This window comes from Equus asinus, chromosome 27, assembly GCF_041296235.1.
Source record: "Equus asinus isolate D_3611 breed Donkey chromosome 27, EquAss-T2T_v2, whole genome shotgun sequence".
Classification (NCBI taxonomy): domain Eukaryota; kingdom Metazoa; phylum Chordata; class Mammalia; order Perissodactyla; family Equidae; genus Equus; species Equus asinus.
In genome coordinates this window covers 15249629-15275852 of record NC_091816.1, presented here as the reverse complement: position 1 = coordinate 15275852, position 26224 = coordinate 15249629, and the positions used below count along the sequence as shown (strand labels likewise).

General features: G+C 44.1%; 1 protein-coding gene across 3 annotated transcripts in view; it reads right to left on the bottom strand.

The window, feature by feature from the left end:
* PRAG1 (PEAK1 related, kinase-activating pseudokinase 1) overlaps positions 1–26224 on the bottom strand; it is a 48322-nt gene that overhangs the window by 6140 nt on the left and 15958 nt on the right. For all 3 annotated transcript variants that reach the window (XM_014867403.3, XM_014867402.3, XM_070499797.1), the window contains exons 4-5: positions 13497–13654; positions 1703–2460 (exon numbers count right to left, since the gene is read on the bottom strand). In XM_014867403.3, coding sequence (XP_014722889.1) covers positions 1703–2460; positions 13497–13654 — 916 coding nt within the window. The remainder of the gene's footprint in view (positions 1–1702; positions 2461–13496; positions 13655–26224) is intronic.

Below are 26224 nucleotides of genomic sequence, written 5' to 3'. Positions count from 1 at the left end.
GGGAGGCGGAAGGGAGCGGTGACCCACAGATGGCTCTCTCAGGTTCACTGGGGCTGGCAAAAGAGAAGAACTTCCTAAAGGCACCTCCACCCCTGGCTCTGGGCGGACGGTGAGAACCAGGATAATCACGTTTAGCTTACCAGAGGGTCCACTCACTTTGTGCTCTACCAGATACAGCACCATCTTAATAGGAAGGGAAATGCTGGAATCGTCTCTTTTTCCTTTTAACTGTGGTTGGGGGAGTGGCAGGGAAGGAGAGCTCACTAAGAAAGCAGCTGCTGGATTTAGATATAAAGAGGCAATGAAGTTCAAGAAATCCAGACTCTCATTCTGGATGTTTGCATTCTTGCGTCTAGGGCCTCCTATCCTGGCTGTATCCCCCCGGTCTTTTGGGGCCTTGATTTCTGACAATTAACTGGATCCTCCTAGTAGCCACACCCTCCCTAGTTTTTTCACAGGAAGGCAGCAAGTGACTATAGTTAGCCCCTGGAACATATAAATCAGGGGTTCCCAATCTATGTTTTAAGGTAGTGTCAACAATTTCTTAAGAAAAATCTCAAGGTAAAATTCACTGCAATTTTCCTTGGCTAATAATCATATTTTTAAAAATCTTACTAGTAAACAGGAAGCTAGCTGACCAAGGTTATTTCGCACAAGTTCACTGTTTGCGTTTTTCTAACTGAAATAAAAGACTATCTTGGGACACATGATGGCAGAAGAGAGCTCAGGAGTCCCCTCCTCACGCCCCAACAAAAGCCTGCATTTATAGAAGGGCCACAGACCCACCAGGGATTCAAGGAACTCCAAACAAAGATGAGAAAGGGGGTCATACGGAACGACCAGAGTCTGTGGCAGACAGCAGAGTGGCCAGATGGTTGCAGATGGCTCGACTAGCTTGCTCAGAGCTGCATCCTGAGAGAGAAACGGGGTGTGGTCGCAACAGCCCTGCAAGCTGTGTTGCCTTGTGCTAGTTGCTTAACTTCTCTGAACTTCATTTTTCTTAACTGACAGGATGGTAGCACAGGCTTTGGAGACAGGACAAAGCGGAGCTCAAATCCATCTGAGCTACCAGCTAGCTGTGGGCAGATTACTAAAGCATTCTGAGCCTCAGATCCCCATCTATAAACCCTTACTCTGTGAGGATTCGAGAGTATGTGGTTAATACGCCCAGCCAAGAGTCTAGTCGTATAGCAAATGCTCAAGCAATGCAATTATTCTTATTGTCCAAGATGATGCCTGGGTCAAACTCTCCTTCCAGCTCTAACATTTCAAGAACAAGATCTTTACTGCCCATCGCCCTTACGAGATGATAAGCTCCAAGGGAACCGGATGTTCACCTCTATATACTCAGATCTTTACAAAATACCTGGCATATAGCAAGCACTCAGTAAAAACCTGCTGAATAAATAAATGAACTCTCTGTTGCCTTAAAAGACAGCTGTGCCCTTAATCCAGCTAGATCCCAGAGGTTCATTCCTGAAAGCACAGAACGCCTCAGAGCCACATTAGAGATCTCACTGCACCACGTCCTGGCCCCGCAGAGAGGCAAGTCATCGAGCGCAGCAGGTGTTGAAAGGAACCTCAGGAATCAGCCCGCCCCCTACAGCCTCGAGGGCGAAAGAAAGGATCGCTCAGGGCGCAATTCTGCCCCAGCCGGGACCAGCTGGTTGCCCTGCAGGAGGGAAGGAGGGGTGGTACCTACTTTCACAGCGTAGGTGCTGCCAGGGTCCTCGGAGCAGGTGGCACAGTAATAAATAGCATCTCCCGAGTCACAACAGGGCTTGTTACAGGTCAGCTTGAAGAGCGACCAGTTATTCTCGTTGAAGTGCAGCTCCTTTTTCTGGCCGCCCATGAAGAGGTCCTCACACTTGGCCACGAGGCGGACCAGGGACTGGGCGTAGAGCCCCCCCAGCTTGGCGTAGGTGCCCTCCTTGCTGCTGATGCTACTCAGGAGGCTGTGGAGCTGAAGCTGGGTGCTGCCGGTGGAGGCCTGGCTGGACACGCTCAGCTGAGAGGACGAGGCCGAGGGGGCCCCTTTGCACTGGGGGCTGGGGCTCCCGCAGCCGCTTCTGCTGCCCGCCAGCCCCGGTGCTGGGACCCAGTGGCTGCTGCCTTTGAAAGTTTTCTCCAGAGGCTCAGAAGAGGAGAAGATAGGATGGTGGCGGCTCCCGGGGCTTGAGGAGTAGCTGAAGTGGGACTCTTCATGGACGCAGACATTGGTTTCCGAGTGGCTGAGGTTCAGCTTGGGACTCGCTGCTCTTGGCTTGGGGGAGCCTTGGGTCCAGAAGAAGCCATCTGGCGAAGAGGCCGCCCGGCTCACTAACTTCTTCTGGGGGAGGGGCGGGGGCTGCAGCGCGCCGCTGGGGGACACATCCTCAGTGGAGCCCGAAGGGAACGGGACAGGAGCAAAGAGCTTCTTGCCACTGCTGGTGGGCGAGTGAGTCGGCTCGGAGGATGGGCCTGAAAACCAGAAACAGAAACAATCAGGCTGGAGGCCTATGCCCCTCAGATCCGGGGACCTGTGTCTTTTTTTTTTGGTCAAAGCAGTTTATTTTATTTTATTTTTATCTATTTCCTAAGGAGACAATATATGCACAATGAAAAAAATTCAAAATGCAACAAAGGTGTACAGTGCCAATGACATCTTCCTCCTACTCCATCCTTTAGTACCCGGTCCCTCTGAGCAGAGGGAACCCTGTGGGAATTTCTCATGCACCTGCCTGGAGATACGCCATGCAACCCAAACAAACACACACGGACACATTTACACAAGGGAGAGCAAATGGTGCCCACTGTTTGGAATATTGCTTTTCTTCACTTGTCACTACATCTTGGAGATATGTCACATCAGATGTACAGATCTATGTAGTTATTTTTAACGGCTATCCAGTAATATATTGTCATATGCAAGTATCACAATTTATTTAACCAATCACCTCTTGATGGACACTTAGGTTGTTTCCAATATTTTGCAAACAATGCTGCAAGCAACAACAAACCAGAATGCGTGCGGTCTGACTGGACTTTTTTTAAAGTCAAGTTTACAGAAAGTACACTTTACCTATAGTAAAATTCCTCCTTTTTAGTATGTAGTTCTATGAGTTTTGACAAACGCTCTGGTGGCTTGTGAGGGAAGGCAGCCCCACAGATATTTTAGAAGACAGAGGATGGTGAGTTTACAGAAGAAGAAACAGATCTTAAGGGAAAGCAAATCTTTCCTAGGCCCCATGGCTCCCAAACTGGTGCATGTGGATCTGAATCGGATTTGGGGAAGATTCCGTCACGGCCACAGGTCTCTGCAGAGCACGGGGACGTTCAGAAACATCACAGACTGTGAGATAAAGGGCTAGTCTAGACAGGGTGAAGACTGGACTTTCTTCTTTGTATCAATGTATGAAATGGAGGTTCCACAATGTAACAAGAGTTCAGGTAAAATATATGTAGGAAGGGGGCTGGCCCCGTGGCTGAGCGGTTTAAAGTTCCATGCACTCCACTTCTGTGGCCCAGGTTTGTGGGTTTGGAGCCTGGGCGCAGACCTAGTCCGCTCATCAGCCGTGTTGTGGCTGTCAAGGCATCCCACATACAACACAGAGGAAGACTGGCATGGATGGATGTTGGCTCGGGGCTAATCTTCCTCAAGCAAAAAAAGAGGAAGATTGGCAACAGATGTTAGCTCAGGGCTAATCTTCCTCACCAAAAAAAAAAAAAAAAAGTAGGAAAAGGTGTGGACATTAGAGACAGGAAAGGGAAAATTGAAATAATACTTGTTTCTTTCATTCTAAGAACTGACTCAAAGATGTACCCACTATTTTAACAACAGCTTTTAGGGGGATTAAAAAAAATTAACTATATTCATAGGTTTTAAAATGCATCCTATTATCCTGAAGATTAAAATGTGAAAGAAATATGGGTCCTAGATTCAAGGAAATAGGTACTTATGGTGTGCATTCCTCATTTAGTTCACTGTGCCATGTCACCTGAAAGGCAGGGCATGGCCTGCCTCTCTGTCCCCTTCCTCACCGTAGCACAATGACTAGAATGAAAGAGGGGCAACAGGCACAGAGGCCCAAGGCAAAGGGAGCAAACTGTTAGTTTTGTGTCACCTCCCTCAGATGCACAAGATCTTTCCAGGGCTGCTCCGAATAACCTTCTGTACCCACACTGAGTCCTTCTGTTTTCTCCAACAAAAGTGGGGACAGAATGGGCCCCTAAGGAACAAGCACTGGCACAAAGGCCCTCACACCAACACTGGGTCTCCTTACTTGGGATGCTCAGGAGAAGGGTCCCTCTCGGGAGCAAGGTGCATGACCACATCTTAGGGCTCACCTTGCCCCAGGCAGAGTGGGTGCTGCCATCCATGCCCCAGCCTCGCTGACCCCAGACACACACCAACAGCGTGTGAGGCAGGGCCCTCCTGCCTAGTCAGACCCCAAATGCAGAGCTCACAGGAGGCCTAAGTGGGTGCATGCAGCCTGTTGAACACAGGAGCCAGAAGGAACAGGTTCACAGCAAGAGAAGCCCCGTGCAGCGGAGCAAGACTGACCCGCACCATTTCCTGGTTCCACCATCTCTCACCAGACCCAGGAGGAAGCTTCTCATGCTCACAGGCCTCCAGGACGCAATTGCTCTTGCTTCCAAGTGGTTTATCAAGATTGTAGCAAGTTTTCCTTCCCACCTCACCCTGCATTGCTAATGACAGGTGGGGCGCCTGCCAGCAAGGCTGAATGAGTGATTTATATCCCTTCCAGGAGGCCCAGGTTAATTATCAATCAAGCAGCGGTGGCGAAGTTGGGACCAGTCAACTTCCCACACCCATGTATTCTCCCCTCAGCAGTCACGACGGGGGCACGCAAGAGACAGCCAGCCAGAGGAGGGGAGACCCTGATGGCAGCTGATCTCAGCAGGCTCTGACACCCTGGGGTCCATAGGTTCCCCCAGCCCACACTCCCCAGGAAGCAGCTTTTTCCCTCCCAGGGCTCGGTCGGCAGTGTGGACAGAGGAAGCTGGGGCGGCTGATTCACTTCCTCTCCTCCTCCCTCTAGCAGCAGAGGCTGAGAGAGAAGAGGAGGATTGCTTATCAGCTGCTAGGCTCAGGAAGGGAGGAGCAAGACTCCTTATGTGCGGGGGCTGTCCAGGGACACTAAGCCTTAGCCGCCAAGCACCCAGGTGATGAGCAAGAGGACGGCAGGTGGAAACATGTCCATTTCTGGCCTTTCTGCATTCTGGACCGCAGAAGCCCGCCATCGAGGGGTCTGATCCTCAATTTATTATCTACACGCAGAAGATGGGGGTGGGGAGGAAGTGCAGCATGATCAGAATGCCCGGTCGGTGCTTTAATCAGCGCCTCCAGCGACAGGACAGCCTGTCCATGGTCAGAACTCCTGCCTATGCTCAAGGCTCCTTCTGGTCCCTAGTCCAGCTGGCTGGAGGTTGGGTGGGGGAGTGGGTTTTGTTGTTTTTTTTTTTTGAGGAAGATTAGCATCTTTTTGCTGAGGAAGATTGGCCCTGAGCTAACATCTGTGCCCATCTTCCTCTATTTTGTATGTGGGATGCCGCCACAGCATGCTTGGATAAGCAGTGCATAGGTCTGCACCTGGGATCTGAACCCGTAAACCCCAGGCTGCTGAAGCAGAGGGCATGAACTTAACTGCTACACCACCAGGCCAGCCCTTAACAATCAGTTTTTTGGCTCATCCCCTCCTTAAGCCTGTGCTTATTTCCCCATCCTTCTTGGTCTGTCTTTCTTGCCTTCCTTGCACAGCTCTCCTTGATGCCTCCACCACGTCCCTGTCTGCCTCTACTCCAATCTGAGGGCAGACAGCGGAATGACCCTTAACTAGCTGTTGACCTCACTGACCTGATTGCATCACCGAGAGGGCCCCTTCCAGCACTCACAGTCTATAATTTCAGCCACTCTCTCCATTTTCGACCTCTCCTAACGTGCATTTTGTCTCAAACCTGCTCCTGAAATAAAACACCTCTAGGCAGATGGTTATCTCGCTTCAACCGGTGGTCTCTCTATCTCTAGTTCCCACAGCTGCTTCGGGTGAACTTTCCAATCTGTAAGGATAGCAGGAATCTTAAAAAAAATCCATACACTTCCTATTCTGTAGATTACCAAAGAGAATCAAGAGGTTCTGCTTTAGCACAAAAATAACCTGTGTGTTCAGGGAGTCAAAAGAAGTGATTTTCTCCTGCACCCTGTTGTGTGCTGCTTTCCTGTGGGAAGTGTGTTAGTCACTGGCTTTCATCAGATCTATATCCCAAAACCACTTAGGCAAATCTGGCAGGAGTACTGGGTATTAGGAGGAGTTATGGCTTCAAGGTTTAGCGCACAGGCTAGTTAATTCTTCATTCTTGGATACTATGTGTTTGTTACCCAGCAATCACTCCATATAGCACATACTCATCAGAGGATGGCACTGCATGAAAACGCTCCCCAACCATGCACTTCTGCAGCAGATGCAAAGGATCATAGTTACACAAACCTCATCCGATGAAGTGAGGCTCATGGGAAATGCGGACTGTACCCACATAGCTGGGCACTATGTACGCATATTGTTTTCTGTATTCAGAAAAAAACCCTGCCTAGTTCTGTAACAGGCACACTGCCTTCCAACCTGAGGCGTCCTTCTGAACTTATGGGTTCTTTACAGCTGTTCTCCAGATGTGGAACCACAGCTGGTGAGAAGATCATAATTCACTCTGACAGCTCCCAGCCACCTCAGGACCATATAACATCTCAGCTGTTAATATCCTCAGGGCTACTCTGAAATAGAAGCCAACATGTGGTCCTTCTCCATGAAACTGGTTTCCCCACCAGGAGATAAGCAGTAGCCGTCTTCTACGGGATCAGGGACACCCCCACAGACCCACTCTGACTCTGTCATTTTCTTGCCTCTTACTTGAGGGAAGCTCCTCATAAACACGCCTGTGGGGAACACAGCAGCTCGATTCTTACTATTTGCAGCAGATGCCACACTACACTTAGAAGAGCCAGAAAGAAGAGGGAACAAATATGCCTTGACACCTAAAATAGTTTCAAAACTTACAGGCAAACCACTGGTTCAGAAAAATGTGCCTAAAAAATCCTGAAAAACTTTGGCCAACAGCTCATATTCTCAAGACTCAGCTCCAAGGGCACATGAGACAAATTCAAATATATCCTGGTTTTATGCTGGTGTGACATCACCCTGTTTCCAAATTCTGGCTTACAATTAAGGGTTTAAAAGGGGTGAGAATGGAAAATACTTTTCTGGGAAGTTGGCCTACATCATAGTTACATCATTGGTAGGTTTCTTAATGGTTTTGCATCCTAACTGGGCCAGGGAGCTCAATCCCAGTTCCTAAGTTTTCCTTTCAATTTCCAATTCTGCATATAAAGCCAGGAGCCGGCTACAGAGTAGATACACTTCTGCACCTCCTTAGTGCATGTGTTTCAGGGAAGAGAAAGTGGGGGAGTACACATCACATTGGGGCATTGGGGGGATCTTAAAAAGACCGAAAGGAAGGTATACTACTTTGGTGCCATTATATTTAGAAAGCAGAGAAATCAGGATTTCAGTGATCGGGAAAAATAGCTTAACCCCTACACAGAAATGCAGGCCAAAAGTTCAAACCTGTGAGGTTTTCCTTATTACAGAGTCTTCTCTTCTCGCTGGGTTTTAATAGGCACTTTCATTGTTCTCTACGGCCAAAATGAGAGCTGAGCTTATGGAGGAAGTGGTCAGTCCAGTTCCGAGCCCTGTGAATGAGCGCCTTCTGGCTCCCTCGGTGCCTTCTGACAGCGGCTGGGTCAGAGCAAATGTGGAGGCAAAGGGCAGAGTCCCAGCTAACAGTCCCCAAGCTCCAAACTTCAGCTTTCGTGTCTGACTATTCTCCAACTTCCGGTAAGGTAAAGCGAACTGAATTTTCTTTTGCTTGAAAATCTTGGAGTATTCTACGACAGATCGTTTTTAAAAAGGAGGGTAATATATTGTACAGCTGGAAAGGGCTGCACAGATTTATCCATTCATTCAGTCATTACTTCTTGAACAACTATTAAATGCAAGGCATAGGGGACAAAGCAAATGGAGAAAACCTCGCCCATGCCCTGTGGCCTCGTTCAGTCCCCTCACAATAAAGGTGAGAAACTAAAGCCGGCTGTGTAGGCACCTTGCCAGTGTCACACAGGAAGTGACAGTTTTGCAGGTTTCTGCCAAACCCCCTCTCCCAAGAAGACGTGATGGTGGGGGGATGTCCTAGCCTCACATGTGTAACTTTTTCCTCCAAAGGAAAATTGTGCAACCTTTTGTTTGGTCTCACAATCAGAATAAGCTCAACTCTAAATGTTTAAAAAAGAAAAGAGCAGCAAAGCATTCCTTCAAAAGGAACTCTTGCTTTTTCAAGAAGGTAAACGTGGTCTGAAAATGGAAGCATACGATTAGCCTTTTACAAGTGGATGGAAACGAGGCATTTGTGGGCAGTCTCTTGGGACCACTTCCTCATCCCAAGAAAGAATAATCAAGATGGGAATGTGATTTCCATGCAAAAGAGGAGAAGCACTATCTTCGTTTGGAAAATAGGCTCATGGAAACTATTTCATGCCTCCCGCCCCAGTGTGGTTCCGGAATCACGGTCTTTCAATCCGCTGTTATAACATAATCCTTAAGGGTTTTCCTCCAGATTCATAGTAAAACTATAAGTTAATTCAAAGCATTTTCTCAGGCTGTTGATAGAAGTGTAAACTGACATTTTTAGAGGCTAATTGGTAACATCTGTTTAAGACGCATATGCATTTTGACACATCAATTCCACTTTAAGAATTTACCTTACGGATATGTTCACCAAATTATTTCAGTGTATGTCCCAGGATCTTTCTGTAGACTTGTAATGAAAACAACGCAAACATGCATTGATAAGAGAAGGGTTTAACTGATTCATACAGTAAAAAAATTCGCATTTTAAAAAAATGAGGTAGATTTAGAGGTTCTGATTTGAAAGACTTCAAGATATAAATTAAGTATAAAAATGTGTAGAATTGAAGTTTATGATATTTGAAATATGGATAAAAATTTCTGGGATGATGTAGAAACAAATGTTCAAAGTGGTGGTGGAAGCCAGGATGGGGCTGTCTGAAGACTCTGACTTCTCATTTCACACCTTTCTCTGTTGTTTGAATTTTTACCGTAGACACGTATTAACTTTATTAAAGTAATGACGTATATTTTAAAATTCAGTTTAAAGGGAATAGCTTAAACTGAGATGAAACTTCACTTTAGAGATATTGTCAGGGCTCAGGGCACAGATAATCTTAAAAATGAACATTTTTTCCTTTGAGATAGCTTCTTCGTCTTTCTGTAATCGCTCTCCCAGAACAGAACCCATGGCCCAGTCTTTCTTCATGAGGGCTGGGGGTCAAGCAGGGACACACTGTGTTAGAACAAAATACCAATGTAATATGTAAGAGCGAACCCATCAGTTTAGGATCAAGTGTTCTAATAGTCAGGAAACACACTATTTTTAGCTAGAGAGTTTTAGATGGTTTTTTCAGGACCACCTTTTTAAGAACACTATTTCTGTCGGGGAGCCAATGCTCAGTGAAGGTCAGGCTGTCACTCATTCTGACTGATGTGTGATCTTTGTGGACTTACTGTCTCTCCCCTCGACAGGTCCTCCCACTTCTCCCAGCCCACTTCCAGGCTCGATTTTTCTGCCACCTGATACGCAGGCCACTTGACTCCTTGATCTTCCTCACTGCCCGCCTCTCCCCACTAGAATGTGAGCTCCATGAAAGAAGGGACTGGGCATTTTTTGGTCACTGCTGTATCTTTCAACATATAAAACTGTACCCAACACAGAGTTTGCATTCAACAAATAACCATCAAATCAATGATTGCATTAACGTATATATTTTAAGAATCTGCTTGGCATTATTACTGAGAAAAACAAGCTGGCTTTTGTCAAGATACTTAATTAACTTTCTGTATCTGGTTTACTAGTCATAAAAATAAGAATATCAACATTGCCCTGGTACATATCTTCATGTGAGTTATACCCACAATCACTGTATAGTTAGACTTCTTATCCTATCTATTGCTTGTGCCAACAGTTTCAGTTCCACAGAGGACTCTCTAATCTCCTGGACTATGGGAACCTGGCAGCCATAGATGTTGGTCAAACTGCTGAACTGAATTTTGTTATGCTAACACAAAAATGAAAACGATCATAATGCGACATGAGGTTTGCATATTTAAAAGTAACCATTTAAAGCACAAGAGTCTTCTGATCACCATTTCTTTTCTTTTTCTTCTGAGGACCATGTCTTTCTTTTGTCTTCTGGTGACCATTTCTGATGCTCATTTAGGCGATCGTTTCCCCCCACACCCATCCAGCCATTACCACAGATAACCTTCCCGTTGGCAGCATTCATAGATCTGTCCTGACATATGCAGTCTGTCCCTCCCAAACCAAGCATAAACCAAGCAACTGCTGAGATGAATTTTTCCTCTGAGTTCACTCACTGTTCAAGTGAACTGCCCACATGGACAAATGGCATGACAGATGTGCTTTGAGGAATATGAAATGCGGTATAAGCATAAAGAGGTGAAATTAATACTGATACAAATATATTTTGTAAACATAAAATGTAGACAAACATTTTAAAAATGCCACAAAGTTATAGACTTGAATTATGTTTGTTTTTCTTATAAAATTTAAAACTTTTTTTTCTTTGCCACAAAACTTGAATAGTAGAAAACTAACTTTAACCATCGACTCTGATAAGCTTCCAAGAAGTTTACATAAGCTACTATTATGTATGTCCTGGAATGACTTTGTCCTCAACTCACTCTGGCCAGCCTATACTGCGGATACAAAAATGGGTCATTTTCATCAGTGAATTTCTATTGACAAAATAAATGTACAGTTTAATGGTATCTTTTGACTTAGTATATAATATTTAGAAAGGCAGACACCACATTCTGATTTCAAAAAACTTCAGCTTGAACTTGCTCATTCCAAACCAGTCTCTCAGCTTCAGTACTAGAAGGCAAATAGTAACAAAAGGCACGAGGGGTGAACATCTTTGCTATGAGGTAAAAGCGAATAAGGACTCTGGGGCTGAAATACAATTGTTCAATTACTGACCTAAGGCAAGCTGCCTTGGTTAATGATGAGAAGCTGAATGAAGGGTTTCTTACATTCCATGACCAGTGGTTCTGGATATTCCCCAGATTAATGTTTAAGAGATGTTGAAAAGGTAAAAAAAAAAAAGAAAGAGAGAATGCCTTTGATCTTGCCAGTTTCAAAGCATGGTTCCGGGTACAGAGCCATACGCAGGAGCAGCAGATAGAAATGGTTCATTCTAAGGACCCAGAGTCCAGTAACAAGGTCTATGCCTTCTTGTCAATCTAGGAATCCAAATTTTGGAGTGCATTTCCATTGGGTAACTGGCTCATGATAAAGGAATAACCATGAAAATGTTTTCATTTTAGTTCAAAAATGTCTGAGTTAGGTGTCACCATTGTACTCAGAAACCCCCAGTGGCTCCCTATTTCTGAACTCCACAAACTGGTTTCAAGAACTCTGTACAATCCATCCTCCAGCTTCCCACCAACCTCACGCCCATTTTCCCCTCACTTGCCTCCACTGACGTGCGTACAGCTGGTCTGACCCTTTTCCCAATGTGTTCTGCGAACCTTATGTCTTCACTCTGCCTTTATTCTTTCCTTAACCTGCAAAGCCTTCTCGTCCACCCTTTACTTCCTCAATTCTAACCACACTTAAAACATGAACTAAAGTTTTATCTTCTCACAAAGCCATCTCTGAACCTCCACTAGCCCTCATTGATTCCTCTCTCTTCTGGAAGCCTTTATAAGGGTTTGTGTTTTGGGCAGCCCAATTTCCTATCTCTACAAACACTTAGGTTCTGGGCAGCCCAGTTTCCTCGCTTAGCCCATCCACCCTCATGTCATGCATTTTTTGTTGTTTTTTTGAGGAAGATTAGCCCTGAGCTAACATCTGTCACCAATCCTCCCCTTTCTGCTGAGGAAGACTGGCCCTGAGCTAACATCCATGCCCATCTTCCTCTGCTTCATATGTGGGACACCTGCTACACCATGGCTTGACAAGCAGTGCGTAGGTCTGCCCCTGGGATCCGAACCAGCAAACTCCGGGCCTCTGAAGCCGAATGTGTGAACTTTACTGCTGCACCACCAGGCTGGCCCTCATGTCATGCATTTTAATCTTACCTTCCTGGCTAGACCCTGAGAGCAGACAGGATGATTTGCTGGTTCTGAGCAGCAAAGTGCTGAGGCAATTAAGTCCAGCTCTCATCAACACCAGCTGGCCTGTGGCCCATGGAGGGCTCCACTGTACTCTGCTCCATCAGAATGGGTGACCACCCCCAAGAGAGCAGGTCAGGGCTGACCAGCACAGGGACTAATGGTTCACGTGCCCAGCCAAACCCCCTGTGGAATAATCTGCCTCGTGGAATTTTTGCACAATGGGATGGGAAAAGGAAAAAGATAGAAGCCCAGGGAAATCTGCAGAAAAAGAAAATCCAGAAATCAAGACTAAGACATTTCCTGTTTTTAAGTCAGAGCTGTCAGACGTTCCCCATCAGAACACACCACAGACTGACTTATAATTATGCTTTTGTCTTAGCGGTACTCATCTTTTAGACACAAAAATGTGGGTGACAGTAAATTTACAATGGAATCCTCTACTCCAAAATTGCCTACTGAGAAGAAATACTTCATAGAGTGGGAAAGGCAGTCATGTTGGCACATGTTGAAACCTAACATGCTAAAGCAAGTCTACGAGAAATGTGGGAGAGGACACACACACACACAAAGAATGCTGGAAGGGTGAGAGGTTTTAATACTACTTATCACAACTACAGAAAAACAAGAGTTCCTTTTAAGGGACATACCCAATTAGGACAGACTCACATATTACGCCTTAGAGCTTCTTCCAGAAAAGTGGGATGGATGGTGGTGTAATCCTTTAATTTAACAAGCATTTGTATGAACACCTGCTGTGTGTCCAAGTAAGTGTGTGCATGTGTGCACGTATGTGTCCATGCATTTGCAGGAAAGATAGAGCACAGACAGAGAGATGGGGGGAGGGCTGTGTGTGAAAACCTGTGGTTGGTATGTACCCCATCCCTTGAGAACTAATCCTGAGGACAGAAATGGAGTGCAGACTCATATGTAGATGGCTCATTACCCAGGGAATAGGGAGTCTTTCAATATGCTTTCAAATTCGGCCTCCTCCCACCTTGCTGCCATGTGGATGCACTGTGTATAACTGGAGAGGCCCATATGAGATGAGGCGCCTTGTCATAATTCAATAGGAAATTAACATCAACCGCTCCCTGATAGAGTCTACCTTATGGGGAGAACAGGGCCAAGACAGTAGGTCTACCTGAGCCCTTCCAAATCCTGGCAATTAATCCAGGCCTGGCCTTGCAGACTTGAGAATCTAAGGCTCCCCATCAAGGTCGAGTCTGTTACCTCCGTCACTGCAGGTCCTGGAGTCCGAGGCCAGGCTGTCCGTGGAGCCCGTGGTGAAACTGACGTGGACGCCCCTGAAGGACGGGCTGAGGCTCTCTGCCGAGCCCTGGCTCACTTTTTCCAAATCAGAGCTGCTCTTGTTCATTTTTAAAAGGTGCCTGGAAAATGGAGGAACAAACAATAAAAGTAATTAATTTGGTTTCTTTTCAAAAACCAGGCTGATGGATCATGGACCTGCTATGCTTTTGACACCTGAACAACGCCAGCAAGTTTTGCAAAAATGATTTGGGGAAGAGAGAACAGGGGCTCTTCTGAAACATTAGGCACGTGCACGGTAGAAGATGTCTATGGTACAGTTAGGAGAAATGAGTCTATGAAGTTTAGACAAATGTCAAAATCATGATTTGGGAGGAACTGCCTTTATATTCTGATCTCATCTGCCAAAACATTTACGTCATCTATTACATTCTGTGTAACATCTCTACAAAGAAAAATTGAACATTATCATACAAGCCAGTGTATAGAGATATACAGAGACTGGGCAGCTTCTGCACAATCACAGAACAAGTGAATTGCAAATTAGGGACCAAAAATGTGGGATTTCTTTTTTACTCTCTTGACATCGCTTCAAAGGGTCTAGGTTGTTCCTCGGAATTAAGGAAAATTTTATTTCAATTTTAGCCAGACTCCTAGTGCAATGTTCACACAGAACCATGTTACCATAATCCTTATCAAAGAACTATGGAATAAATCTGCCCTTAGGCTTTCTAGGAAATCTTCTGTCGCATCCCTAGGACAGCATTTCCACCATATCAGGAACAGGAACACCAAGTTCAAGAAAAAAGAACTCGCCTTGGAGAAAAGAGTTCCATTATTAGGTAGAGTGTTTAGCTTATTGATTTCTCCTCCCCTGCTCTAAGCACCACATGAATATTCACTCGGACCTGACATTTTCACCACGCAGTGGGGCAAATCAATCCAGCTCTTTCCCTGTTGGTGGTAACCCAGATTTGTTTGAACTGATACTTCCTGATGAGATTGCTGTTCCCACTACAGCAGATCTATACCGCAATATCTGCTGTAGGAAAACTACAGTATTGTATTGACTTGGCATCAGAACGGCCTTATTTATGCACATGACCTTACAGTCAAGAATGTATCGATTGTTCTTTGTGTTCAACATTGCCAAGCCCTGAAGTGATCTTCACTGTCACTGGAATCCCTTGTTCTTTAACAGAAAAGTTTAGAGAAAGTTTGTTTGCTACTATGAAAAGTGCTCTTTAGAAACATACCTCTCTCTCCACCACCAACCCTTGGAAATACATGAAAAAATGTTTTAAAGGTGTTAAACCTAAGTGCGACAGTCACGGCAATGTTACGTCTAATAGTAGTCCTTATGTTTCACGTCACTGTGGGGATCTTGCAAATATCAAATCCTTAGGAAGTACTATGGCTGTAGATTATCTTTATTTTACCTTCTGGCAAAATATAATCATAGACAGGTTCCTAAAATACTTTTATCCTCACCAGATCCATCAATAACGGCTTTTCCAGATGAAGCCAAGATATGAAGTTGTGAATAATGACAACTCCTTAATCCAGGAGAGGAGCCAGCTCTATGGCAACCCAACTACTGTGCCCCCGCCAAAGTGTCTCTGGAGTCTCTTGGTCTTCAGGCCTGGAAAACTGACAGGGGAGAAATTCCAGCGCCATAGCCGCTGAGCTGGCACAGCTCCCCGTGCCATAAACTTAGGAAAACACTCAGTGAAATGTATAGAAATAGACAAAACTAAAAAATACATAAACCTGTGCGTATGTGAGTATACACACACACACAACTATTTAAACCAGCAGCAAAGCAAAACATAAAAGTGTGCATATGTGAGTATACACACAGACACACACACAGACACACACAACTATTTAAACTAACAGCAAAGCATTGAAAGAAAGAAAAATTCCCAGGTGCCAGATGCAAAGAGGGAGCTCAATATCAGAGTGGGATAAGGGATGTTTCCACACGAAGTGCATGTTTGCTGTAGGTTTTAGCAGATGTTCTTTATCAGGTTAAGGAAGAGTGTTTCTATTCTAAGTTATCTAAACACTTTATCTTTTTAAATCATTTATAGTTTTTGGATTTTATCAAAGGCTTTTCCCACATCTATAAAAAAATCATATCGCTTTCCTTCTTTATTCTGCCAACGTGATGAACTACATTAATAACTTTTCTTAAATTGACCCATGCTTGCACACTTTGCAGAAACTTATTTTACTACACAATGCTGGATTTAGTTTTTCTAATATTCAATTTAAGATTTTTACATTTACTTTAAAATGTGAGCTTAGTCCATAATTTTTCTGTCTTGTACCGTTCTCGTCTAGTTTTGGTATAAAGGTCAAATTAGAGTCATGAAGCGACCTGGGTGACTTTTTCTCTTTTTCAATCACCTCACGTGGTTTGTATAAGACAGGGATGACGCGTCCCTCGAAAGATTGCGACAACTTGCCTGTACCACCATCTAGACCTGGTGGCAGTATATGTGAGATCAGTAAAGGTTTGTTTCTGATACATCTAGGGCCAATGTTTTCAGGACAGAGATCTAAGACACAGACCTCTGCATACAGGAACTTGCTATGTGACAAAGGTAGTGTTGCATCAGTGATGGAAGGAGGGACATGTCAGTTAATGACCCTCATACACTAGCTATTTACAGTAGGACAAAAAAAAAAAGGAAAGCAACGCTATATCTCACACCACGTACAAACATGAATTTTCAACAGAAAAAAACCCAAGATTTTAAAATCTGTTAGAAGAAAATCGAGAAAATCTTTATGATCTTGGCATATAGGGCAGGATCTCTTAAATGAGATTAAAAAAGAAAAAAGAACCATAAAGGAAAACATAGATAAATTTGATTACTTTAAAATTTAAAACTTCTGTCTGATAAAATAAAACACACCACAAAGAAAGTGAAAAAAAGCAAGCCTTGGAGTGGGCAACCCACACGTTTGCAATCTACATAACTGATAAAGGATTGGTATCCAGAACATCAAAAGAATGCAACAGACAGACAAATGACCCCATTCAAAAAAGGGCAATGAACACAAGCAGACAATTCAAAAAGAAAAAAAAAAATCAATCAACACATGAAAAGGTGATCAAACTTAGTAGTTATCAGATTTAAAAAACAACATTCCATTTTACACCTATCAGATCAGTCTGGCAATATCAGATATTGTTAAAGATGTGGGAAAATGGGAAGTTTCTTGCACTGTCTGTGGGATTGAAGATCGGTACACACACTCACATACACACACACACACTCTGGATAACACTTTGATGAATCCTGTAAAGTTGAATATGCATATTCCTGTAATGAACTTGTGCCATTTTTAGGTATATATCCTTGAGCGATGATATTCAAATGACTAGTAGTGAATGAATGGCTAAGTCAATTTAGTGAGCCACGGCAGTTTATTGACCAGCAGTTTATTTTAATAAACTAGAACAGACCAGAAAATATGAAAATATGTTGTAAGGATTTGTGAAACTTTGCGTGTGAAACTTTTGTTTCAGGGGTGTGTGTGTTGGATAACGATATTAAATATATTTCTTTTGTGGGTTCTGGTTAAAAGAAGGTTAAAAATCATTGCTCTAGAATAGGGGTCAACAAACTTTTCCTTAAAGGGACAGATGGTAAATGGTTTAGGCATGTGGGTCATACGGTGTCTGTTGCAACTACTCAACTCTGCTGTTTTAGCAGGAAAGAAGCCACAGACTGTATGTAAATAAATGGGCATGTTTTCCAGCAAAATTTTACTTACAAACACAGCTGGCTGGCTTGTGGGCTGTAGATTACTAACTCCTGGTCTAGAACAGCCTTGTCCAATAGAAATGTAACGCAAGACATACATATAATTTAAATGTTTTTAGTAGCCAAATTATAGGTGAAATTCATTTTAATAACATTTTATTTAACAACATATATAAAAATATTGTCATTTCAGCATGCAATGAATATAAAAATTATTAATGAGATACTTTACATTCTTCCTTTTTCATTCTAAGTCTTCAAAATCTGGTGTGTATTTTATATTTACAGCACATTGCAATTTAGACTGGCCACATTTTAAGCTAGCGGCTACCGTATGTACGGTGCAGATCTAGAGAAACTTTCATACATGGACAAGGTTGTTTACAGTGTTACTAATAGCAAAAACAAAATTGTAATCAGTCCAATGTCCATCAATAAAGAAATGGATACATTGTGGTATATAGTCTTATAATGGAATACTATATACCGTTCAAAAATAAATGAACTCGATTTTAATGTACCAACGTGAAAATGATTCTTCAAATGTTGAATATTAAAAGTAGCTTGCAAAAGGCTCAAGTACAGTGTGATACCATTTATATATGTTTTAAAACACATAACAATGCTATATATTTTTTGGATATCCCATATATGTAGTAAAATGGAAATACTACTCATCAAATTCAAGATAGGAATTACTCTGAGTAGCAATGGGAAATTGAAATGGAAATAGGGAGGGATCTTCCACTGTACCCGTAATATTTTATTTAAAAAAATCTAAAACAAATGGAAAAATGTTAATACTTGAAAAATCTTAGGGGGACACATAAGAGTTAAATTATTCTTTGCACTTCATTGTTTGCTTGAAATATTTGATAAATTGAAAATGAACATTCTAGAAGGAAACAAAGTCACTAGAGCCTGAATAAGCACAGGGCCACTCCTGTTGACTTGTTGCTGAGCCTCTGAAAGGCAAACAGCACATCGGATGACCCAGTGGGATTTCCAGCAGGCCCCACATGAGGGTTGGTTCCACCACAGAAGAGCCTGGTGAATGGAAAAAGTTATTTCTCACACCCAATGACTCTTCTGAGACTTAGGGGATTAATCCTTCTGCATCTAGTCACCATGAGGGAGAATTTACAGCTTCGAAGACTCACCAAGAGAATGCAGATAAAATCAGACGATTCCTGTGATCACAGGATAAGTTCTTCACAGCGGTGTGTGTGTTTGTGTGTGTCTGTGTGTGGGTGTGTGTGTGTACAGGAAAGTGGGGAGTCTCCAAAAGGAGACCTTGGTAAATCTTAGTATCCTAGCCACAAAGGGAGTTTTCATGGCGTCTCAGGATATTACTGCTGTTTCTCTGCTCAAAAAACTCCAGAAGCCCAGGTTCCCACCAGGTAACTAAAACCCAACAGGCATCTGGAACGCTCAGGTGTATGGGGAGGGAAAGCAGTGACCTTCCCTCTGAAGAGCAAAATCTTGGGAGTGAAGACTCTTTCCTATGAACTGCATCGAAAATCTTCCACCTTGGAAACTCATGTAATCTGCACTCTTAGAGAACTGCCACTTTAGCTAGGGAATAAGCAAAACCACATCAGATTTATAAATAAAAGAGGAAGCTTGCTGTCAGGGCAGAGCCAGACGCCCCAGTTGTTTTTATGTCTTCCATCTCTGTGTGCAAGAGGTTTCTTAAGAATCTCTGGAAAAGGCTTAATATTCCAAAGGTGACTTTTCTGAGCCTTACTGGATTGTTCTGTCAGACATAGGCTAAAGGACAATCCGAGCGCACTCAACAATGCACGGCAAGACTATACTTCTTTTTGTCCAAGGCACTTTTCCCTCATTAATGATAGTTTGATTTGTCTTTCATAAAACTGGTGCAAACCATCTAGAAGATGAAATTGGATGTCATGTAATTTAAGGAAGTGGCTTCAATGGGCCAAAACCACATACTCTGGTCCTTCCTCTTTGGGTGGTGAATAACATTCTTATCAGCTGCGGCGAGAGCACGGCCCGCACAGATGTCTTTGCTCCCTCGGTGTGATAAATGGCTTGTGCTTGCTCAGACTTCCTCTCCTGCCTCCCCTTCTTGATTAGACACAGTCACAGGAGATGAGGGTGAAATACACGGCCAGTGGCACAGTGTCCTCAGAGACTCGGAGCCCCGCAGCTGCTGCCCAGTGTTTTCAGAATGGCTTTTCCCCTCATTGTCCTTAGAGAAAGAAGCCTTGCCAGAAGTTTTCTCCGTACTGTATTGGTAGAAAGCTGGAAAAAAATATCCAGCCGGAAGAGCCATCTGCTAGACTTCCTCATTTGTAGGAACAAGCCTCATCTAAAAATACTCCCCAAGCTTTCAGAATGTCCGAAATTCCTAACAGAGGCTGGGCCCTGGTGTGTCACAGAGACTGTACCTCCGACTTCACATGGTTGCTAGAATCTTCATATGACAGCACAAGCGCAAGTGCGACAGAGGGAAATTGTCATTCTCACCTCCCTGACTTTTGTTTAGTTCACATAGATTACTTGGTTCAGAGCTTTTTGCCTCTGGAACGGAAGATACGAAAACTCAACGCTCGCGAGCAGTTTTAGACCAGCTCTCTAGACCCCAGGACACATTCACACCCCCAAGACTTTGCATTGGTCAAATTCACTGCCAAGTTTAGTATGACCTGGAGAAGACCTGGGAGGGAGCTCTAAAGGCACGCACATGTTAGATAATTCTAGATACATTCTTTCAGTTACCAAGAGAAGTGAAAACAGGTTGGTTTTAGATGCAAATAAATCAAGTCACGCCTAAACCAAAGAAGAACCACCTCTTACCATCCTAGACTCCAGCCCGGGGTGCCGTCCTCATCAGCATGGCCTCCCGGAGCCCCGTGCCGGGCTGGACCAGCGGCTGCGGGGTCCCGTAGCGCAGCCTGGAGGATGAAGGGCCAGCTACAGCGGCCGGGAGTGCCCTGTCAGCCTGCTGTGAATTCACCAGCCCAGAGCTCTCCGTTTCCCCTCAGTTCCTCTCTCACTTTTCTATAAAATGCACTTCCTGCAACAGCACAGGAAAATAGGGACGGCTCTGCCCATGACCTGCAGCTTTCAATCTCCAATTGCTTTGTTGGGCTCCATCATTAGAAGCAATTCTCCCTCTAAAATACATTGTTTCACCCCATTTATTCTCTGCCGTTGGGCCACATCCTAAAGTCAAAAATCATTAAGCGATTCAAGCTGAAAAGCCAGGGTTACATGGTGAACAAGAACACCCAGTTATTAACTTATCTTATGCCTGTATGACCTGCAGGGCGTCCCCCGTCCCGTCTATCCTGAATACCATTCCCAGGTTTTTCGACAAATAAATACTGACTTCCTGCTCTGTGCTGAGCACTGGGTTAGGCACTGGGATACAAGAGTAAGTAGAGATGACACCATCCCTGCTTCAACAAAGCTGCAATCTGGTTGATAAATATTTATCGAGCTCCTATAAAAAAGAATACGGAGGGTTCTGTATACTTGACACACATCTTCAGAAAAGATTGCAGCCTTGAAGCAGAGCATCCTGACTAAAAATCTTTCTAAAATACTGCTCTCATAATGATGGCTGACCCCGAAGAGCCTTACACAGAGCTCTATAAGGATTCTCGACCTCAGCCACCATATTGGATCAGCTCAGGTCCTCTGTGGCGACAGAAACACACACCCCAGGTTTTCTTTGACACTCTCGATTTCAAATACTGCCCCCCCATCTATACATTAGAACACATGCCTAGATTTCTTGTTTGGAAAAAAATTATCACCATTTTGGTTAATATACTCCTACTTCCCCTCATAAACCCTTTGCTCTAATTGGGCTAGTCTCTCATTGTCCCCAAAGCATAGTGCATTCCTGTCCCCTCCCCACCCTGGCACAAAGGAAACAATTCTCTCTCCCCTTCAAACCTTTTTCATCCTCAAGCAACCGTATCACTTACCTACAAATCCCTCACAAGCCATTTTCAGTCTTCTCTGTCTGGTGTCCCCTCTGGAACTCTCACTGAACTGAGTCTGATTCATATCACTGAGCGTTCGGTTATAATCCTAGTTAGATTATTCTAATTGTTTCATGTGAAATAGGCTTGTTACCATCCCCAAATTGTAAACCGTTTGAGGAGCTGTGTCACAGGCAGGACATGCTGGAACACAGAGCAATTATTAAATACTTCTTGATTGAGTTTATCTGCCTCTGTTTCAATAACTCGGTGGCATCTGAGAGAATAAATGTTTCCTTTAAGAAAAGAATTACATTTGCCTGGCAAAACTTGCAAAAGACAGGACACTGAGCAAACAAGCCTCAGGAAAGCTGGATTCCATAGCGGAACCTTTCTCACATCTACGAAAAACACCAGTTCCCAAATATCCTGAATTTGCATACATCTTAGTTTTTAAATTTTTCTTTTTTCCAGGAGATGGGATGAGAAAGGTAGATCACTAAGCTGGAAAGGTTTTTATTGTTTTTGTCTTTGGTGCTCTTTGATGAAGATGCTAAGGAGTTCTTTTGCAAGAGTCCAAGTGCCACCTGAAAGGACTAATGTCTTCGTTCTGCTCTGGGGGCCTGTTTCCCCACTGATTTGTTTGCATGTATAAAGATAGGAAATCAGTTTCATTTTAGGTCAGATGACTTCCATGGTTCCCACCCTGCAGGCCTGTTAATTTGCATTTGCAGTTAACGCACTAGTGACCACTGGGGCTCTGCAAGCTGAAAAACCCTTTGGTTCCACCTAAAGATGAAGGCACTTTGCATTCAGTGGAACCATTTAAAAATAAGAATAAAGCCATACTTATTTTTAAAGATAGACACACACACACGTTTAGGTCACTGGTTAGTTTTAGACAAGGATAAAAAGGTTTAAATAAGTCAAATGGAAATTTGCAGGCATTTGCCCTGACTATATGCAGATATACTTTGGCAGTGAGGGAAGCAAATATTTTTAAAAGATGACCTTTCAGGTCTCAGAAAATCAAAGTCCTTTACTTGCAGCCCCAGTCTGCATAGTTGTGTCTGTTCCTAAAGAAGCTCTGGGCTGCCTGGTCCAGGAGTGAGGACGGCAGATGTGTGGAGTTACCTAGCATGGGGAGGGTTCAGCGAAGGCTGAGGACAGGGAGACAAGCTGTTGAGGAGCAGGGAAGCGAGAGCTGCGGAACTCATGACCCCATCGCCCAGTCCACCGCACTTTCATCTCCCGCGCGTTTGCCTAAGAACAATGAGTGTCCCACTCCTGGCCTGGAAAGTCAAGGAGGACGCTCTTACATCTCTGCACACAAGGGGCAGATGGGAAGAAAAGATGAAAAGAAGGAGATGAAGAACAAAGGGAAGTCAAGACTGAGCAAGTGCAATCCACAGAGCGGCACCTCCCACCAGGTGCCCAGCCTACGTGCCAGCACAGTGTGAGAGGACCCTCAGGAGCCTTTGGGAAGAACAGCGATACAAGCATATGAATAACTTCCCAGATGGACTTCAGAGTCACCTAGGAAGGCCACTGATGTGGTGCTTAAGGGCATGAACACTGGGGCTTCACTGCCTGGGTTTAGGTCCTGGCGCCAGTGTTTACTGGCTGACGGCTGAGTGCCTTGGAAAAGGCACTTAATCTCTGTGCTTCAGCTTCCCCTCTACAAAATGAGGATAACAATAACACTTATCTCATGGGGCTGTTAGGAAGATTCAATGAGTTAATATTTAATAAGTGCTAAAAACAGCGTCAGGTACATCGAAAGTGCTAGTAATATAGAAAGATGGACGGATAGATGGATGGATGGATGGAAGACAGAGACACAGACAGAGAGAGGAGTTCAGCAGCTGCCAGTAAACCCGGTAATTCTTTTGGCTACCTGGATGGAAGCAGAAAACAGCAGACGGGCTAGAGATCTCACTCTCTCCGGATACTTCCACTTTATTATGGTTCTTTAAAGAAACCCAAAGAAAGATGTTCATCAGGGTGATGCCTTGAGGACATGCATTATTCTAAAATAACTAGGAAAAGCTGACTGGTTCATCAACCAGACCTCAGTTTGAATCTAAGTCTTCAAGAGCTGGGTAATTTATAGAGTAGCCCCCCTGGTTAGGGGCTGACATACTTCTCAGCTAACCAGGTTGCTTAGCTTCTTATACAAAAATTTTGAAACAAAAGAACCTCTTTTATTATATAAATCTGCCTTCTCCCTACAAAAAAAAGAACCTCCCATGATTCCTTCCCCCTTCACACCACGTCCCCACCCTCCAGCACACAGAGGACTCTGGAGATTAAACCAAAACAGTAGCGAGCTGTTACTCACCAACTTGGGAGTCGCTGCTGTTCTAGTCCTGACCTATTCCTGCTGGAATCCATCCACCAAGAAGATCTGTGCCTCACCAGAATCTTTTTGTTGCTAAACTATTGGTTTTGGCAACCCTGCTTTCAGAATTATCTCTCCCTTCTTCTCTTGATTCAGCGAATACTTCAAATCCACTTTGTTGACCCAGCTTCTGAGCCCAACTATTTGGCTTAAGAAATCTGTGTGTATTTATATTAGACTTCATTCCTGCCCTCCCGGCTTGGGAGATTCAGGCTATTTGTAACAAAGCTACCAGGAAGATCTACTTCTTCACTCCCTGCTCTGGTCTAGCCTGCTGCCTAGTAAGGATGAGGCTCCTCTCCCACTCCCAAGTCAGTTGCTCAGCACTCTCTTACCTGCTCCTCAAAAGCTTCATCTCCCTGTCCCTCAGCCTTAGCTGAAACCTGCTCTCCCCCCCACCCCCCCCCCCAGGTAAGGGTTCTGGTCACCCAGTTTCAGGGTGGGGGAGGCTCCTAACACCATGAATTCTCAGACAGCAGCTGGGTGTCCTACAATTCAACTCAATTCTGACACTGTCTACCCAGAGATAACATCAGGTCCCAAAGGTTAAGAGCTCAGTCCCACAAGACTGCCGTCTGTTGCAGATGCCAATTGCAAGTCCAGGTTGTCACCTGTGCTTCGGGCTGACCAGCTACAGATTGGAGGTTCCAAAGACCCCGCTCCTCGACTTTGACTAATTTGGTAGAGCAGCTCCCAGAACTCAGAGAAACATTTTACTTAAAAAGATACAACTCAGGAACAGCCAGATGGAAGAGATGCGTAGGGCAAGGTATGTGGGAAGGAGCGTGGGGCTTCCATGCTCTCTCTGAGTGCGCCACTCTGCCCACATCTCCACATGTTCACCAACCTGGAAGCTCTCTGAACTCCATCCTTTTGGGGTTTTATGGAGGCTTTGTTACACAGGCATGATTGATTAAATCATTTAAATCATTGGACACTGGGGATTGATTCAATGTCCTGCCCCTTTCTCCTCTCCAGGCGGTCAACCCTCTAATCACATGGTTGGTTTCCCCGGCAACCACCTCCATCCTAGGTGGGATCCAAAAGTCACCCAATTAACATAATAAAAGACATGTTTATGGCTCTCAGCACTTGGGAAATTCTGAGTTTCAGGAACTCTGTGCCAGAAACGGACAAAGACCAAATACATATTTCTTATAAATCACAACATCACACCAGGTAACTCCAAACATCTTCCATCTTTCCCCTTGCACTGGGCAGCCCAATGCTTCTCTGGGAAAGACCACAACTATGCAGACTGGAACCACAATTAATTCACGCTTCCTCCCTTCAGCCAGCTCTTGGGGCCGCCTCGCAATCCTTGCACTTGACCTCTCATTCTCCAAAGAGCTGTTCCAAACATTCATCACTTTTCTTGATGTTCTTAATCACCATCCTTACCTCTTTCCAGTAAGTCCTCTCTCTCTCTCCATGGTCTACAGTCTCTCTTCCTGTTCATATTTACTTCAAGTACAGAAAGGTGAATCATATGCCTCAATTAATGATACACTCTCCCTTTGATCTCCACCTTCCCTTCACCCCATCTCCAGTCTAATTCTCTACTTTCCCAATTTCCCAGGTACTCACACTGTATTTCCTTGGACATATATATATTATCTTTGGATTTATCTTTAAAAAAGATAGAGTGTAACTTGGTTTTAAATTTATATTAATTACATTGTGTTACAGATTTTGTTCTGTTTCTTAGTTATTTCACTCAATACTAGTTTAAGGTCCATCCATTCTGTCCATAGCTTCTGATCGCTGTTAAGTATTTCATTTCATACTCACTACATCTGACTTTTCTATTTCCCTAGAGATGAATATGTGGATTTGCTCCAACTACCTGCTCCTGTGAACAAAGTGGTAATGATCTCCTTTGTATATGTCCCCTTACTGACGTACGTGTGTGTTTCTCTGAGGCATATACTTAGGATGAGGATTGTGGGGGCATAGTGTATTCTTATACTTAGTTTTACTGCGTAATTCAAATTAGGTCCACCTACAACAAGTCCTCACTATTTAGTGATTCAGTGGCTGTCAAGATCAAGAAAATCTCAGACTCTGAACTGTAGGAAGAGTGTCTTTCGTTATCTTTCTCTGCTTTTCTAGGCAGCATGGACAAGCACTGAGAGTAGGATAAGAAGCAGGATTAAGGGGCCGGACTAAGGATTCGCTGTACAGACAACGTCCCTGTTTCAAGTTTTGGAGAGAAGACATTTTGAGAGATTTGAAGGGCAGTCACCAAGCACATATAACAGATGCGCGAATATTCCCGTCCTGGTTTTCTTCTACTTTCTCTTAGGAAGCACATGCTCTGTCCCCAAGGTGAACATCTCTATGAAAAAGATAGCCTAACATCACCAGTCAAGAAGACTCAGAAAAATTATATGTACTATGTACTAGGAAAACATAGTTTTGTTCTTATTTCCCAAACTTAAATTTATATAATAATATTTAACTTCCACTTTCAAACTATCCCTTCAAAAGATTCTGACACACCTCCTGCCCCTTGCCATCACCCTCCAATCAGGCGCATAGATAATCAGTGCT